At 34.3% G+C, this 16,994-nt stretch overlaps 1 protein-coding gene across 1 annotated transcript in view; it reads left to right on the forward strand.

Annotated features, from left to right (window-relative positions):
• Window positions 1-204: 204 nt before the first annotated feature.
• dve (SATB1_N and homeodomain domain-containing protein dve) overlaps window positions 205-16,994 on the forward strand; it is a 65,008-nt gene continuing 48,218 nt past the window's right edge. Inside the window, exon 1 of the mRNA XM_089696210.1 lies at window positions 205-390. Coding sequence (XP_089552336.1) covers window positions 301-390 — 90 coding nt within the window. The 5' untranslated portion in view covers window positions 205-300. The remainder of the gene's footprint in view (window positions 391-16,994) is intronic.

A 16,994-nucleotide genomic window follows, 5' to 3' on the forward strand; every position in this document is an offset into this window, starting at 1 on the left:
TCGTAACAATCTGTGAATTACAAGTGTAAATAATCCAAAGGCCGCCCAACCACCACCGTGGGCTGGGCTTTGTATGGAAAAAAGAAACTCGTTAAAATATCGGCTTAAAAAAGAAAAGCGCTGAAACGGGAGGCTGTGGTGGTATCGGTTTTTCTCGACGCGGGCGGTTCGCTGGGCGGGGCCGACCGTTAGTAGCGCGCCGCCGGCCGGCACGAACGCACGCGTGTAGGGTGATTCTCTCGCCGTTCTCTCGGGCACATGTGTGGAAATTTCGGTATGTTGATGTCGTGAATCGGAAAGATGGACTTTCAGAGTGCTATGGAGACATTCGCAGAGGCATGGGCTGCGGCCAACACGGCTAAATCAGAAGCCCCGAGCGATCTTTCACAGGTAAATTATTTTTGGGATATTATTAAAGTTGACTTCTTGCGACGATTAACATACCTATTATTATTTTGAAAAAAAAAGTTGAACATGATAACGGAGTGTGTTTTTCAAATAAAAAAAATTGCAATATTTTTTCAGTAAAGGGACAAAATTATATAAACAATAAGTAACTGTTACGGCGTATTAGACATGCTCAATTGATACACTCAAACAATAAACGAGCAAGTTCATCTTGATAAGCGAAATTAGCATAAATATAATGAAACACTTACATACCAAATTATATTTTGGGTTCAGACAATAGTTATTGATATTTGGCAAGGTCACTGAAATATAGAAGTGGAGCATTGCATTGCACTAGGGACCTGTATTGTATTATTTGTTATTTATATGAAAAGATTTTGTATGCAATAATATGCTATACCTACGATGATATTATACCTATTATTTTAGTTAATAGTTACGTAATACATATGTATTAAGTATGATGACATTGACCGATTTTTTTTTATTAAAAAATGCAATTAAAAATCGTAGATTCATTTTGATTATCCAATTTTAATGGAGAATAAATTAATCGATTCGTATAACACTTCCGTCAATTTTTACATTAATTTCAGCCGATTTAATGAAAAAGAGCCAGGTGAAAAGTTATATTATTTGCAAAAATTTTAACCCATATTTTGCAATTAATATAACTATTTTATCAATGAATATTTTTTTTATGTTCCGATAGTTATGTTTCAAACTAGCTAGCAATATTAACCATTTCAATACGATTGAGAAGTATCTGAGAAAATACAAAAAATGCTTGAAAAATTTGATTTTATTTTTGTCAAAACTTTTAAAAAATGTTAAGTATTGAACATTTGACATTTAAAGATTTTTTCACTTTTTCTATCACTCAAAAAATCATGTGTTAAGTTTTTTTTATATGGGAAAAAAACGGGTGGTGACTAACAACTGTTTATTTCGTAATTAGCTATAGGTAATAAAAATACCAGATAGTTTGCAATAATTAACAAATTTATTAAATCCGCCTGATTACTTCTTAGTTTTGGTAATTATCCGTAACGATGCGGTTAAGCTAATTAAACTTGGATTTAAAATAATTTACTGATTTGTTTTTTTCTCGACAAACATTTGAGACAAGATATTTGATAAGACGTGAATGTTTGTCAAATCTTGTAGGTATGCATTTATTAATAACAACTTGTATGGTATTATCTTTTATTTGTACTTAGCTACATATGTAAAGTAGGTACCTATTAGGTATTTCGTAAACATGTAGGTACTTTCCGCAGGCAAATAATAATACAGATTGCGTTCTGGATTATTGTAAATTAAGAATAATCAAACTGAAAAAAAAAACAGACATTATAACTTTACTTGTAGGTACCTATAATATTAAAATTTTTGAAAAAATTAAGCTACGGGACGGAAAAAAATACATACTTACAGATCTTTTTTTTAACTATTAAATCGATGATTTTTTTTAATTAATAAGTCGTTTTTAACTCAAGTCGAAGAAGAAGAACAGTCTGAACTGATTTATTATATTTCTATACTTTCAAAGTGACGGCTCTACAAAAACGTTTGTGACGGCTCTACATTTTTTTCTATAAACTATAACATCATGTTATCACATATTATTAATTGAGCAGGTTTATACTTTATAGTTTCTTATCGTCGAATATAATTTGTATCATAATGTGAACTGTAGGGTAATCATAAAATTAACTTTTTGCATAAATTATAGACACTTTTATAAAAGTTTTATTCTCTAAAGACATGTAAATCTTATATATAAAAATGAATCGCAAAATGTGTTGGTAAGCGCATAACTCGAGAACGGCTGAACCGATTTCGATAATTCTTTTTTTATTATATTCCTTGAAGTACGAGGATGGTTCTTATGTAGAGAAAACGTAAACATGTACCACGGGCGAAGCCGGGGCGGACCGCTAGTTAATTATAAAAATTATAAGTTAATTTTTAAAGTGAAAATAACGTCTGTGAAATTAACTAACGCAATCAGATTATTTTACTAATAGGTTTTTAATCAACTCCAAACAGGTTTACTTGCGGTTTAGTTTTACGAAATTGTATCGTTATTTGCAAGGTTTCCTTAAATTTCTTTGGTGATAATCTTTATTTGATGTTTGGCAATAATATTATTTTAGGCCCTTTTGTAAATTTTATGTGTTTTGTAAGAATATATTTTCCTATAGAGTAGCTGGTTTGTTTGTGTGATTCTCTATAAAAACTAATTAATTCTTTCCAACCCTCCAGCTATCAATATGCAAAAATACATCAATCAGTTGCTATGTTAAAGACGGGTAGGTATACAAACATACACATTTTCTCGTATATATTTTTTTAATTTTAGTTTTAAATTCAGACTAAAATATTATGAAAAAAATAGAAATACAAAAATTATTGTCGTACAAATTGGTCGTATTAGTATTGTATTTAGGTTCTACCTATAACACATATTACATTAGTAGTTAATAGTAACTTCTACCTATTACATAAAAAAATTATAATTGCAAAAAAAGCATATTTGGGAAAGTGTCAATAGTAGGTACCTACCTTCTTATACAAGTAAAAAGAGAGCATAAATACCAAGAAATTATTAAATTGCCATTTAATTATACTAAAAATTAGATTAATTCATAGCCGCAGACAGGTAAATACTAATTCAATAAATCGATATTTTAAAATAAGTGTTTAATTATGTTAATTAGGAATTAATATTGCATTAATTAGGAGTAATTGTAGTTATAAAATTATTCTTTAGCTGGGTTCGTGTTGTATTTTATCCGCAAACCTTTATATTTTTATAGTAAATGTAAACAATTCTGTCGCAACTGAAATCAGTTCAGTTTATCTACGCTACCACTTTTTATTGTGGCTCTTATCGTTTCAATAATCGTGGACATTATTCGAATCGACTTCGATTAAACGCGATAGCGGTGTTTATAAATAACGACGTGCCAGCTAATCCATTATCGTGGATTATTGCGATAAGTGCTATTTGCCTATATGCTCTAGTGACATACTTGAGATTTGTTTTTATTGGCTTTTAATTAATCGTTTCCCCCTTAATATTAGCTACATGGGAATATTGAATGGTAGGATATCAAATTCGATTCGTCGATTGCTACCTACTTTTTCGCAGGAGGCTACTCCTTGACTGTTGGCAATCTACAACTGTGCGCTTTAAAAGATCTTTCTTCCCGCGCACTACAGACATCTGGAACAAACTCCCTCATGCGGCTTTTCCAAACGACTATGAACTGGGGACCTTCAAGAAAAGAGCATATTCCTACTTGAAAGGCCGGCAACATACTCACAATGTCTCTGGCACTGTGCGTACATATGGGCGACGTGGAGCACTTAGGTACTACCAGGTGACGCGTCTGCTCTGTTGCCCCCTATTGCATAAAAAAGGTCCTAGAGCTGAATTTAGGTGATGTTTTTATGATCAATTTGAACTTTACTATTATATTGGGAAGCGATTATGGCCTATGAGTAGATAAACTACGACAAAAAAGAGACTTTTTTAACATCATCATTACCACTGTGAATTTTATTTTTCCTGTAGGTATAAAGTTTGAAATAGTTGTGTTAATACATATATTTAAGATTTGATACTTGATAAAATTTAATGGAAATGTTTTCGCCTGTATTAAGTTTTATATATTATAGTGTAGGTGAGTAAGTGTTGTTGTACCTAGTGATTGTAGTGGGGAATAGTTGGAATTTTTAAAGATATAATTAACATATTAAATTAATAATATAGGATATAATATTATAGATTAGGTAATCCTAATATTGTAAAATAGAAATGCCCTAGTATAATTCATTCGACAAAATTAAATTAACAGCTAAAAAAATTTCGGGATATTGAATGTTTTCAATTATATGCTAGTGCATACCTACCTAATCATATCAACACGTACGAGCAAAAGGAGTTCCTAGGACCTAAGTAATAAAAAAACAAATATCACAATCAATTTATAATTAGCTGGATAATCACAAAAAATACAGTCGCATTGATTATTTCCTGCTCTTGAAAACGGTTGCAAATAGCGTTGCATTGAATGCACGTCTTAACGAAATCTTAAACAGCAATAATACCTAGAAATCCATTATGTATCTAAACGAAGTCCAAACCAACCAACTGACCGTTATCAGCGCCGACAATGACTAACATAATTTCGGCGCGAAAATAAAAAACTGAACAAATTATATCCAGATGCTTGGTACATAGAAAGTCGGCGCGTGCTGGACGGTCCACAAAAAGTGATGACGACTCATAATAGATAGATCCGTGCAATTCCACACGTACAACTAAGATATTTATTGTTGTATCTACGCTGACACCGAATCATTTGATTAGGACGGTTTTTAACTATTTGTTAGACAGAATTACTTGGATTTGTATGCGTTTTTATTAAAGGCTTGAGAGCGGTGTGAGAGCGTTTTCGAGCGCGTTAGTTTTTTTCCGATAACTGTTGAGATATTCATTTAAATTATACAGTGTAAAGGATTATCATAATTTGCGTGAAATGTTTAAGGTAACTCATATATTTAAGTTGATAACGATTAATACTGTATTCGTATAGCTTTCAAAATACAACTTTGTATGTGAACATTTTTAAGGGTAGGTAGATATGCGATATATGCTACCATAGAGTTTATTGTAGAGTTGTTAAAGTGGTTCAAGTTTTACCATCAAATATTTCATATTATATATCTGGAAGAAGGATAAGCAGTGTTTTCAAAAGCTCCCAGGCCAATTCACAATAATACATAATGTTATTTTGTAAATTCATTAAAGTAGAAATAATAATAAAAAAATACGACATAAATCGTCTTGTGATTGTGCTCTATCAACATTGTTAAACTGCAAAGTATATGGCTACATAGTAGACAGACATAAAAATGTATCAGTTATATCTTGCAACATTTACGATCGAGACTCGAGTTAGTTTTCGATTAACAAATTGATCGTGTCGATATTGACTATTTAGTGTGTAGCCTTGTCGAGCACGCGCTCCGCCCGTAATAAGCTCCATCTGTCGGATAAAGCGGCGACACCGTTACCTTTCTCAAATCACGTACACTATTGTAATATCCAATCGCCCAGAAATGAGATTGCGGCTAACAAGTTATTTACATTGACGTTTTAATATGGAGATCTGAAAAAACTATTTAAAAAGGTAATTATAATGTGGTGCCCGTAATAGCCACCGTACGCGCCGGCATGCAGCCTTTGTGACGCAGCTAAACCCCGAGATTAATTTTGGCGTCACAATGAACCGGCCGAACGATACATGCCTCAATAAATATCTTGCGATATCGATTTGTCAATTCTAAATTTCGAAAGCTCCGCTCCCGGCCGCGATGGGATCTCGGCAGTTTTTTGGAAAAATGATTAATATAATGGATGCGAACGGATAAGTAGTCGAGATTGACGCGGGGTCTGTGACCGTGTGAGGCGGCGGGGCGAGGGGAGTGAATGTGAAAAGCTGTGAGGCTGCATTGCGCAGGCGATGCCAAAAACTAACCATAATTTACGGACTACTTGCCGGACGGCCGCTGACGACACGCGCGGTACTTTTTTACTACACCCCGATCCTGTTACAAAGCAAATTTCTCACGAGCACCTGAGACAAATTTTGGAAGTATTAAGCGTTAATGAGCTTCGAAAAATCAAGAATGGTAATAAGTACTACATACGCAACTCGGAGATAATTTGCAGTACCCGCACTGTGGTGGTAGGTACAGATATAATTACCAACTCAGTTTTCCTCGTTATAAGCACAGTTATAGGTAGTTAGAGTTACTAATACAGTAAATTGATTAGATCAACAATTACTCCACTGAAAAAAACATTGTAGAGATGAATATCTCGCAACCCATAGAATGCCAACCATGACATTGACTGAAAGTTAAACCAGTAATTAACTGTCAATTTATCGATATCAGAATTTTTATAATGTTAATGAGTTATGAGTCGCAAGAATATCAACAAAAGAAATATTTTGCTCGTTTATATTTGCTACGTGAGAGGATTCCCTTCGACGTGGGCGATCATGACACATTACTACAATAATGAAACCCAGATATAGATTATACAAGGCACGTTGTATCGATCATTGCGAAGGATCTCTTGGCATTGCCATTATAATTTAAAGCAGTTTAAAATATTCATCGAAACCTGCGTACATGCAAAACAAAGGCATCACTTCAGGGGACTTGCAATCTAGCGATTACCTGTATTTTTTGCCCCCCTCATTATGCAGATTCTGGCGAAAAAGGAATAAATTTAATAACACGCATTCGTGAGCTCGCCTTATCGAACGCACTTGCTTCTGATAATCTGCGCGCGCGCTGCAATTACCGCGCGGGGCGGGGAGCGAGGTGCCTCAGAAAGCCAATTCGGTTTTTAATTTAAACTTTCGCAATCCGTTCTGAAATCGCCGACTACTTCAACTTACCTAATCCACTGGAAATGCTATTAAGTTCCGGTGTAATAATAAAACCTATTTGTTGTTCAATTTAAAGTAAATAAATAACTAATTGGAACGACATACTTTTTAACAACAGTGCTAATATGGTATTGCGTAAACTCGTTTGACATAAATTACTTTGTCGTTAAATTATTATATTAATATTGAGTAATAGTTGATAAATTGATATTCTTTATTCTACCACGGTCTTGGTGTTTTTGTAAGTAATAGCAAAAATGTCTTGTTTAATAGCCATAGACTATGAGCTGTCTTTAACTTTTCTCCCCATTCTGTATCTTATATTCCATGTTTATATACATACAAATCACAGTGTTGATAGATCACGCTTGTAATCCAATATATTACTTAAATTAATACATGCCGTGTTGTAAGGAAGCTTCAGCTTTGCGGTACCCTAATAAGGATAATCTTAGCACCTGAGTGCAATTAATAATGGACGGGTGTTTTCGGTAAGTAACTACGATTGTGCAAACACTGTTAAGATGGAGATACGGGTTAAGTAACGGTGTATGTTTGTGTCGGATTGTGTCTATGTACCTACCGAAGGTTAGGGGAAGAAACTTTGACGTTAATTTTATTTTGAGTCATCTTTTTAGTTTCGCTTAATGTGGCCAAAGTCTTCTTATCCTTTTTAATTACTCTAAATCTAGTTTCCAGGTGTATCTATTATTATAACAACTTATATGTTACCCTTCTCATTTACATATCGTTTGTTTGGACACATGCAAAAGTAAAAACTTACTTACACGAATCTCTGCAAAAGGAACACCAACGTCTCGTCGCCTGGCATTCAAAGAACATTAAAAAGTAATTAATAAAAATTAATTTGCCGATATAAGTGTACCATTCCATTCCCATAGCCATCAATGAAAAAGGCTCATTAGCGTTTTTGCCACGCGGTGTGACGCGTAAAAACTGACGAATGCTCCACTTTGCTTTCATTTTTAAGGAAATGTATTGTCGATCAATCCGTTTTCTCGGAAGCGTGATGAAAGTTGGTGCGTAGCGGGTGCAGGGGCGTTGAAGTGGCGGATCAAGTCAAAAGCGGCCAAAAACTGGCCCCGTATAGCCTTGAATGGCTTAGCCCTCTGGTCACGAGCAAATAGCTGACGTGGCCCGCGGCCCGCCGCGCCCTGCATACATAATGCGCGGCGCAGCGCATAGGGATGGTGTGGAGATGACGTCTAATGTTCTTGACTTATGTCATTTTAATAGATTTATGAAGTCTATAAGAACTCTTAACTGCTACTTATCTTTGAGTTAACTGAGAATCACATTTGCCGTTGCATTGATTATGAATACCGTTATTAAAAAAAGAAACTATACTTTGAACATATTCAATAGCAACAAAAAGTTACAAAAAATAATTCGTAATTACAAATAATCAAAGTATTCCGACATTAAAAATCGTGGCATTCAATCACTCCGTCACTAACATTACATCTCATCTCCATTTGCAAAATACCATCTCGTATTCACAATATTGATTAATTAAAATCACAAATAATTTTCCGATAAAATCGACCGCCGACTCCACGCCACCCGTATCAGTAATGGAGTATTTCGTATTTGTTTCATTTTCATTTTTTGCCAGTGCGATTACTCGAACGGCTCTCATGCTTCTCCGCGAAATTCGGGAGCCTCTCAGCCGTCCAGCCTCCAGATATTAATTATTGATTGACGATAAAGCATGCGTAAATGTAACGCTCACTGTGATTACGGACCACTTTTTGCATTACCACCAAACACGATTTCAGTTCTGGTATCGTAATGCAGGGGATTATTTGGGAACTTAATGTTCGACTTATGTCTTGCCTTTGTTTATAATGGAGCTGAAGTTTTTGTGAATATTAAAAAGGTTTATATACAACTAGAATAAGTTATAAAATTATCAAGTAATAATATATTATGCTCTATAGTATTCATAATTTTGATATGTGATAAAGGGAGAACCGTTATAAAACTTCCAGGCACTCATTATGGAATAAGCTGTAACTGTCCTCTACATCAAAATGACAAATTAATTTCTCATATATTGCCAAAGGGGAAAGTCGGTGATAGCAATCACCATACATCGCTAATAAAGGCACAATAGGGTGGTTAATTGCTAAAAATTCTCAAAGAGCTCAGCTGTCGTCTGCGCCGGCGCAGCCTGAAGAGTTCATAACGAACACCCCACTTTATAATCCATGCTTAGCGTTGCCTTTGAAGTAAAAATGTGGAGCGTTTTGAAAACTTGCGTGGCATTTTTAGCGAAAATTTAATTAGCAAAAACATCTAATAGCAATATTCATTCAGTGTTATAGATTGTTAATGTATAAGAGTCATTTAAAAAATGAGTCTAATTATGTACTTACACTCTACAAGATGTATTTGTACAATAATAATTAAATCTGATGATTTATTCTGGTATTTTTTTGAAGCTTTTGTCATTCCTAAATTGTGAATGCCAGGGAAGATACCCTGGAGGATAAAAGCAAAATAAAATTAACATTCTCAGTCTCTCTGATAGTTTATAATAGACAAACAATAGATGTGAACTATAGTTACACATAACCTAAAAAATAAGCCCCATGTTAACATGGCCCCGTATATAATCGTTAAAACCGTCCACAGTTTTCGCTGTAGCACCAAGTGTGCATTGTGTCTAAAACAAAGGATTCCGTAGCACCACTCGAGCTTAATTTTTGAGTGCGAGTTAGTATTTGAATTGGTTTTAATCGTGGGATAAACAATGGGGTGAGAGCTGTGTACACGACACGCCCAGGCCATGTGCGTTTCGCATTTGTTAAACGTTTTAATACCTGGGAGTTGTTTAATTCAATTTGTATTCCATAATTCTTTGGTGTTCGCTCATTGTTGTCGCATGGGACAAGTCTGGTCAATTGTGGAAAACAATTGTTAATTATAAGGAACATTTTGAGCGAATTATTCCGTTCAGTCGGATTGTGTGTATGTTAAGTCGTTTTCTTTAACTTTTTGTATTAAAACACGCTTGTTTCTTATAATGTTTACGCTAGACATTCTTCGCATTGCTCGCACGATTGCTGGTATTCCGAGCATAGTTAAAAGATAATTAAAGACTTAATATCACTTTGTATCAGCTAAGCGCATGCGTCAATGGTTCTTCGTGCAGCGTACGTATGTAGATTACCGTTTTCTGTTATAAAACATTTCGAGGTGCATAGTAAAGTCTATGTAAATTGTGTGTGCTATCCCAGGGGCAGGGGTGAGTGATGCGAAACGCGTGAGCAATCATCGCGATCGGCGACTGCGCAGGGAAATGACGGAAACAGACGAATATTGATGGCCACGAATGTCTATGTGTGCCCGCATATTATGTGTGCGTGACCACGTTAGGGTAACTGCGAAACATATTTTGATACGTTGATATATTTTTATAAGAAACGTTTTGATGTGAAACATCATAGATATATGGCTATTATAGGCGCACGTTTATTGTAATGGTTAATAGATGTAATTTATATACACGTAGAAACACGATAAGTCAAACAGAACGGTAGGTATTTAACTACTTAAACATTTTTTTTAACAGTGAAAGATATTGAATATAAAGCATATCAAATCATAAAGATTGACTTAATGATTGTTTTCTTTAAAATAAAGTGCCCATTACGTCGAATTTATTATCAACCTGTCCATATAGAATATATTTAACATAATACTGTATTTGTTTCTCATGCAATAAATCGTTAAGTTGACAACCCTAGGTCGATGGTTACTATAAGCATACTATAAGCCAATGTTTTTATGATGCAGATATTAGTAATCCACTGTTAAACACATGCTATGCAAATACATATTTATACGGCATTAGCGATTACGTATGCAACTGCAGTTTTTATTTTTTATTGATTTTTCACAAGAAATAAGAGTCATGGCCTCACGGGGTAACAAATAACAGTCGAGTGAAGCAGTTACTAATTATATTAAAGGGATATCTACTATGATAACCTTTAGTAATGTTGCTTTGTTTACTAAAATTGTTGTGTTTATATTTATGAGATTTTCCAGGAAATTTTAATATTCAGAAAGCTCGGTAAAATAAGAAATATTGTTTTCGCATTAAACATGCAAAGAATAATATTTGTTATGCGGTTCGGGAAGATTAATTAACATTACCTATCACACATACTATCATTGCCTATTAAAAATAAAATAGTGACAATATCTAGATATTAATTAAAACTATTTAGTAAAGTTGTACTCCTGCACAGTTAGTTGTACAGCTGAGCTACACTTAGAGATCAGTTTTGCATACTAGAGAATATTACAATAAAGAACATTCTTATCTATACAAATATTATAAAGAGGAAAGGTTTGATTTTTTGTTTGTTTGTTTGTTTGTATGAATTGAATAGGCTCCGAAACTACTTGGCAGATTTGAAAAATTCTTTCACTGTTGGAAAGCTACATCATTTCTGAGTGACATAGGCTAGGTTTTATCCCGGAAATCCCACGGGAACGGGAACTATGCGGGTTTTTTTTTGAAAACGCGGGCGAAGCCGCAGGCGGAAAGCTAGTACTTCTATATCTTCTTGTGCTTCCAATTCGTCCATACTGCTTCCAATAGTTCGCCAAAAGCAGCATTTCGCAAAATTATTACAGACTTTGATAAGATCACATGAAAGTGAGATAGACATGTGTGCACTTGTCACGCACACATGTCGCTTCTATACATCATATGCGTGGAGGAAGTGGTTTTGGAAAACGCACGCACGGCTATTTGACTTGCATGCTGGTCACTGGATTTGAAATGACATGACTCGCTTGTCCTTAAGCGATAGTGCGTGTACATGTTAATTTGGACGGATTTTGCTATGTAGTATGTACACTGGTGTTTGCGGTGTGTTAATATGTATATTGCATGGATTTTGAAATGTAGGTAATAACTGATTAGCTGTAAACAACTGATTGACAAACGAAACGAAAGAATTATAATTACTTAATGATTAAATAATTAAATTTCCTACTTTATTTAAACACGCAAATTAACGTATATGTACCTACAGTATGTTTCCTGAATGTGTCTAACTTTAATTAATAATTTTTAACATTTTGTTATTTTGTACGTTTGGTTAGGCTTAGGAGCTTTTGCTTTTAAAGTTTAATATTTGGGTTGTATTTTTAATCCTTAAAACTATGAAATTTATTAACAATCATAAAAAATATATAGAATTAAAACAGATTATCTTACAATAAACTTTTTCCCGCGCTTTTTCCTACATTTCTCACCGATAACAAATTTCATACATCAACGCACACCGAGGATTTGATCTATTCATAAGCTAGATATGTTATCCGCAACATAATTGACGTGCAATATACTATTAAATGAAACCCATAAATGTGTTTATCTCGTATAGCTTCGACACGATACGATTTTATTCATAAATATCGTTTCGGTTCATGCGCACGACGCGATAAGCTCTCAAAAACGCTATCTAGTGCGTTAAAAAATACATAATTGCGGTATTGCGTTAGAAATCGCACGCGTTTATGCACGCATTGGTATTAAGTAATTAATTCCACGCCCTGAACTATCGGCCGACAATCTGGAATCGCATCAAATGTTCGACAATGCTTTGTTAATGAAGGAACGCTAGCAACGGTTCCAGAATAAACATATAACGCAATATAACATTTTAACGATGTTTAAATCTATAATGTTCACAAAAAGATGCCCTTAAATTGACTACATGTGAACACGGATATTATAATCATCATATAATTCAAATGAAGGATTTTTCTAATGGTCGAATACGTAAGTGGTATTTTATTTGCATATATTTACTGAATATCTTCGATTAGACTGAGAGTCTACACAGCAGACAACTACGCAGTCAAACAAATGTATTGTTGAGAAAAATCTTTATTTGAAGTAATTAATTGAAATGATACACACACATTATGAGACGATTAAAAACCGAGAGGTTTCATAGATTAAAACAAGGCGAGAAAGTAATGAACGTGTTGTTATAAAAACCTCATATCGTTTGTACCTATCAACAGATCAGTCAACTCTCCATTCTATTACTTATTCCGATGACAATGAACCGTTCCCCATATTACAATCGCCTGCGCAGTTTTTACTCCGATTCCGCCGCATAGCGCATGCAAACTACGTTGAAAAATAATTTTCCCTCTTAATTAGAATGGATATTTGCATAAACAAGCCGGGATCCCATACTAGGACAATCATTATAATAATTGTGGTTTTTTCACTTAAAAACCTACGCGCTGTAACGGCTATACTGGCCTGGTATCGATACTTCGATAAGGGTGCGTATGCGCTGATGGAATGGATGCAAAAATGTAGTAAAACACAATATTATGTTGTAATAATAATTTGAATATGCATAAACAATAAACATATATATTTTTTCTAAGTAACGCATCAGGTGTATGGGCATTGAATGCGTGGAAACTGTACAAAAAGAAAGAAAAATAGTTTCATTTTGTAGTATCTTTTAATTACGCAACACACCAATGCCTTGCCGACATATTTTACCACGGAGCACTATAATTTAAACGTAGATATAGCTATTAAAATGAACCGATGTGCCCAAATAATTCCGTTACGCATTAGCCCCGTGTTTGTCAAACTCTTTTAAAGCGGCTTAAAAGGGAGGGAATTGAAAGTAAAGGGTTCTTATAGAATGGCATATCGCAAGTTTAATCTTAGCGGGCAAATTAGGATTAATTGAACTTCTTACTTATTCTTCAAAAACCTTTTGTAATGCGTTCGAAGTAATGACATAGAGTTGATAAAACTTCAATTTCCAACACGCTTATCTTTTATCTGCGATCAATTGAATGCACTTATAATGCAGTATTATCGGAATAATTCAATATCTAATTTAGTGATTAACTTTATCACTTCCATAGTTTTGCGATATGAAAACTATAATTATAACCATTATGACAACAGCACAGTGATAAGTTATTTAATGATAGATTGGACTCTTATGCATCTATTACAAGCTTGTTATACATATAAAAAATACATACATATGTATATTGCACAGTTACTAATAAGATCATCAAAATGTTTTATCAGCTTGAAACTTACTTGGACTTGGACTTGGACTTGAAGTTGCAGACGTCCGAAAACAACATCCAAAAAACTAAAGCTCCAGTGTGGGAATAAACTTAGGCGGTAAAAACAGCTCCATATCACCGCCACGCATAGTGCGTTGAATTAAGGGGTGCGGGGTAACGCCCGAGGGGTATCTATATCCAGTGGCGGTTAGACGCTCTCAGGTGTGACGCGGCGGAAGCCCGCTATCATTAACCTACCCACATGTAAGTGTACATGCACCCCCACATTCAAATGCTTTGTTTACGCGAAATGTCCTTACGGGGACGGATTAGAATATTGCTTTTGTATTGATGTTATTACGTACTAGAGACCGCGGTTTTACCCGCATTGCTCCTCTCCTACTGGTGGCGTGATGATATACAGCCTACATATTGGCCCGACCTGTTGGTCATATTCATGCAAAATTTGAAGTAAATCCATGCAATACTTTTTGAATTTAGCCAGGACATATACAGACAAACAGACAAAAATTCTAAAAAATATACTTTAGGCTTCGATATCGATTGTATATCATGCCCCAAGTATGTATTCTATAGATTCTTTATTGCAGTCAATAGCAAATGGGCTTGTCTCATGAAACGTTAATAAATTATGCTTATTAAGGGCCGGCGCCCAGTGCCGGCACGGCACGGTATGGCACGGCAGAGCATCCCGCGGCGTGCAATGGCATCCCGCGGCATGCCGTGGCATCCTGCTAAAAGCCCCACTAATGCTGCATAAGTTTCAACCTTATTTCAACAAGCTAGCAATCATAATTCCTCGACCCCAAAGCAAGACACGTCATGCCGCCGCATCCTGCGGCGTGCCGCGTCATGCTGCAGCATCCTGCGATACGTCGCGGCATCGTGGCATCGAAATAAAGTAACTTGAATTCTAAACTGATTGAAATAAGATTCAAAATAACTTCATTAGTAATAAAATCCTCTGCCCTGCCATGCCACGCCGTGCCGGCAGTGGGCGCCGGCCCTAATGATTGAGCTTAACCTATGAAAGCAATTTAATTTTATGTTTTACTAAATATGTTCTAATGGTTTTGTAACATTCAACATTTAAGCCTCTTCATACCCTTTAATGTAATATAAAAAATAGTAAATGTAAATTTCTGATATAATAATTATCGGTTGACTGGTTTCAGAGATTATTCATTATAAACAAACAAATCAATCTTTAACATGACATCAATAATAAAACTAAGAGTAAGAGCAATAGATAAATCACAGATAAAATAATACTTAGGAGTGAGGTTATACCGTAGCTTACTGCAGCTGCTGTCGGTAGCTGTAGTAATTAGTATATTGAGTAATCTGTGAATATATTATGTATCTTGTTACTCTTAGTTCTTAGTGTAAAGATATTTGATCTGCTAACCCTGTTAACAACCCTGTTAATAACCCTGTTAATCTTCCTTCATGGTGTACCTAAATATCTAAAATAAATTAAACAAATTTATTGTCAACTAGCGGTCCGCCCCGGCTTCGCCCGTGGTACATAATATTTACGTTTTCTCTACATAAGAACCATCCTCGTAGTTCAAGGAATATAATAAAAAAAGAATTATCGAAATCGGTTCAGCCGTTCTCGAGTTATGCGCTTACCAACACATTTTGCGATTCATTTTTATATATATGAAGAAAGAAGATATTATCACATCACATGGCAGAGATACATTTCGAATAAAAGAGTGACATCTCTTTGATTTAATTGAACTATTACTAAAAAAACTTAACAAAATATAGTAAAACTATAGGATAGAAGAACAATGAATGCATCCCTGCTTCGCCTGAGGGGCCGGTGACACACACGACTACCCACCGGGCCTACAATACTAAACTACGAAATAATTAAATAATAAAGACATTTTATTGCTTTTAAATTAGTGACTATTTATATATTAATTGGAGATATTTGCTTGGCGTGCGCTTTGCAAATTTTATAATGTTTTTGAGAAAAATATCATTTTACAGTTTTTTTTTCAGAGATTTTGAATGTAAGTCGTTTTATTTGTGAGTATTTCTCATTCTTTTATGAATTCAAGTTCTAATTATTTGATTGTAAAAATGTTTTAAATGGACTACACCTTACCTTTGTTGTCTCTACATTACCACTCTACATCTGTATGTGAATTAATTTTTTGCTTTAATTTCACTCACATTTTACTTTTTCTCGGTATCAATTATCTTAAATTCAGTAACCGTTACCTAATAAAATACATTTAATTTCCGATCGTATCGCAAAATCATGAATGTCTAATTGCACCCCATTTAACAAACGCAATATTTTCACATAAATAACGTGACGAAAAAAATAGAATAATTACGTATTATCAGAAAGTGATATCGCGATAAGTTAGGCCTGTTACTTGTTAGTGTAGCGATGCGTTCCCGTAATTAGTGTAGAATCTTATATATTTACATGTAGACTGTAGTCGTACGAAAACCTTTAATTATCCAAGAATCAAATCATTGCTATTGCTATTAAATATGTACCTATTAAACTCGATAGAACTTCGATAACTGTAGAACTGAAATTTATATTATCAGACAGCGCTTTTTCTTGATTTTTTTTTCATTATCATTCATTGTATTTTTATTCTATTTATTTATAAAATATATATTGCTGAATTTGATGCTCTTTGTTAAATATATATAGGAGAACATTACATTTTGTTTTCAAAAACATTGTTTAAAGTTGAATAATTAAGGGATTTTCTTCTATAATGCATGCATTTTCGTGAGTTATCGTGATGAGTTGTTTTCAATAAGAAGCTGTGATGTATTATTTTTTACCACTTAAGTAACTGGGTTTTTATTTTATATAACTATATTTTTTATATACCTATACGATGTTCTGTGGTCCCTTAATCCTGTTCGATACCCTTTGCCCTTCCTGTAGATATGTTTATTGTTAACTCAAATCGTTTGTATCCTATAAAAGTAACTTTC

This window comes from Colias philodice, chromosome 6 (assembly GCF_061535455.1).
Source record: "Colias philodice isolate Cphi_HAF_F1 chromosome 6, ilColPhil1 Martin Lab GWU primary, whole genome shotgun sequence".
Classification (NCBI taxonomy): domain Eukaryota; kingdom Metazoa; phylum Arthropoda; class Insecta; order Lepidoptera; family Pieridae; genus Colias; species Colias philodice.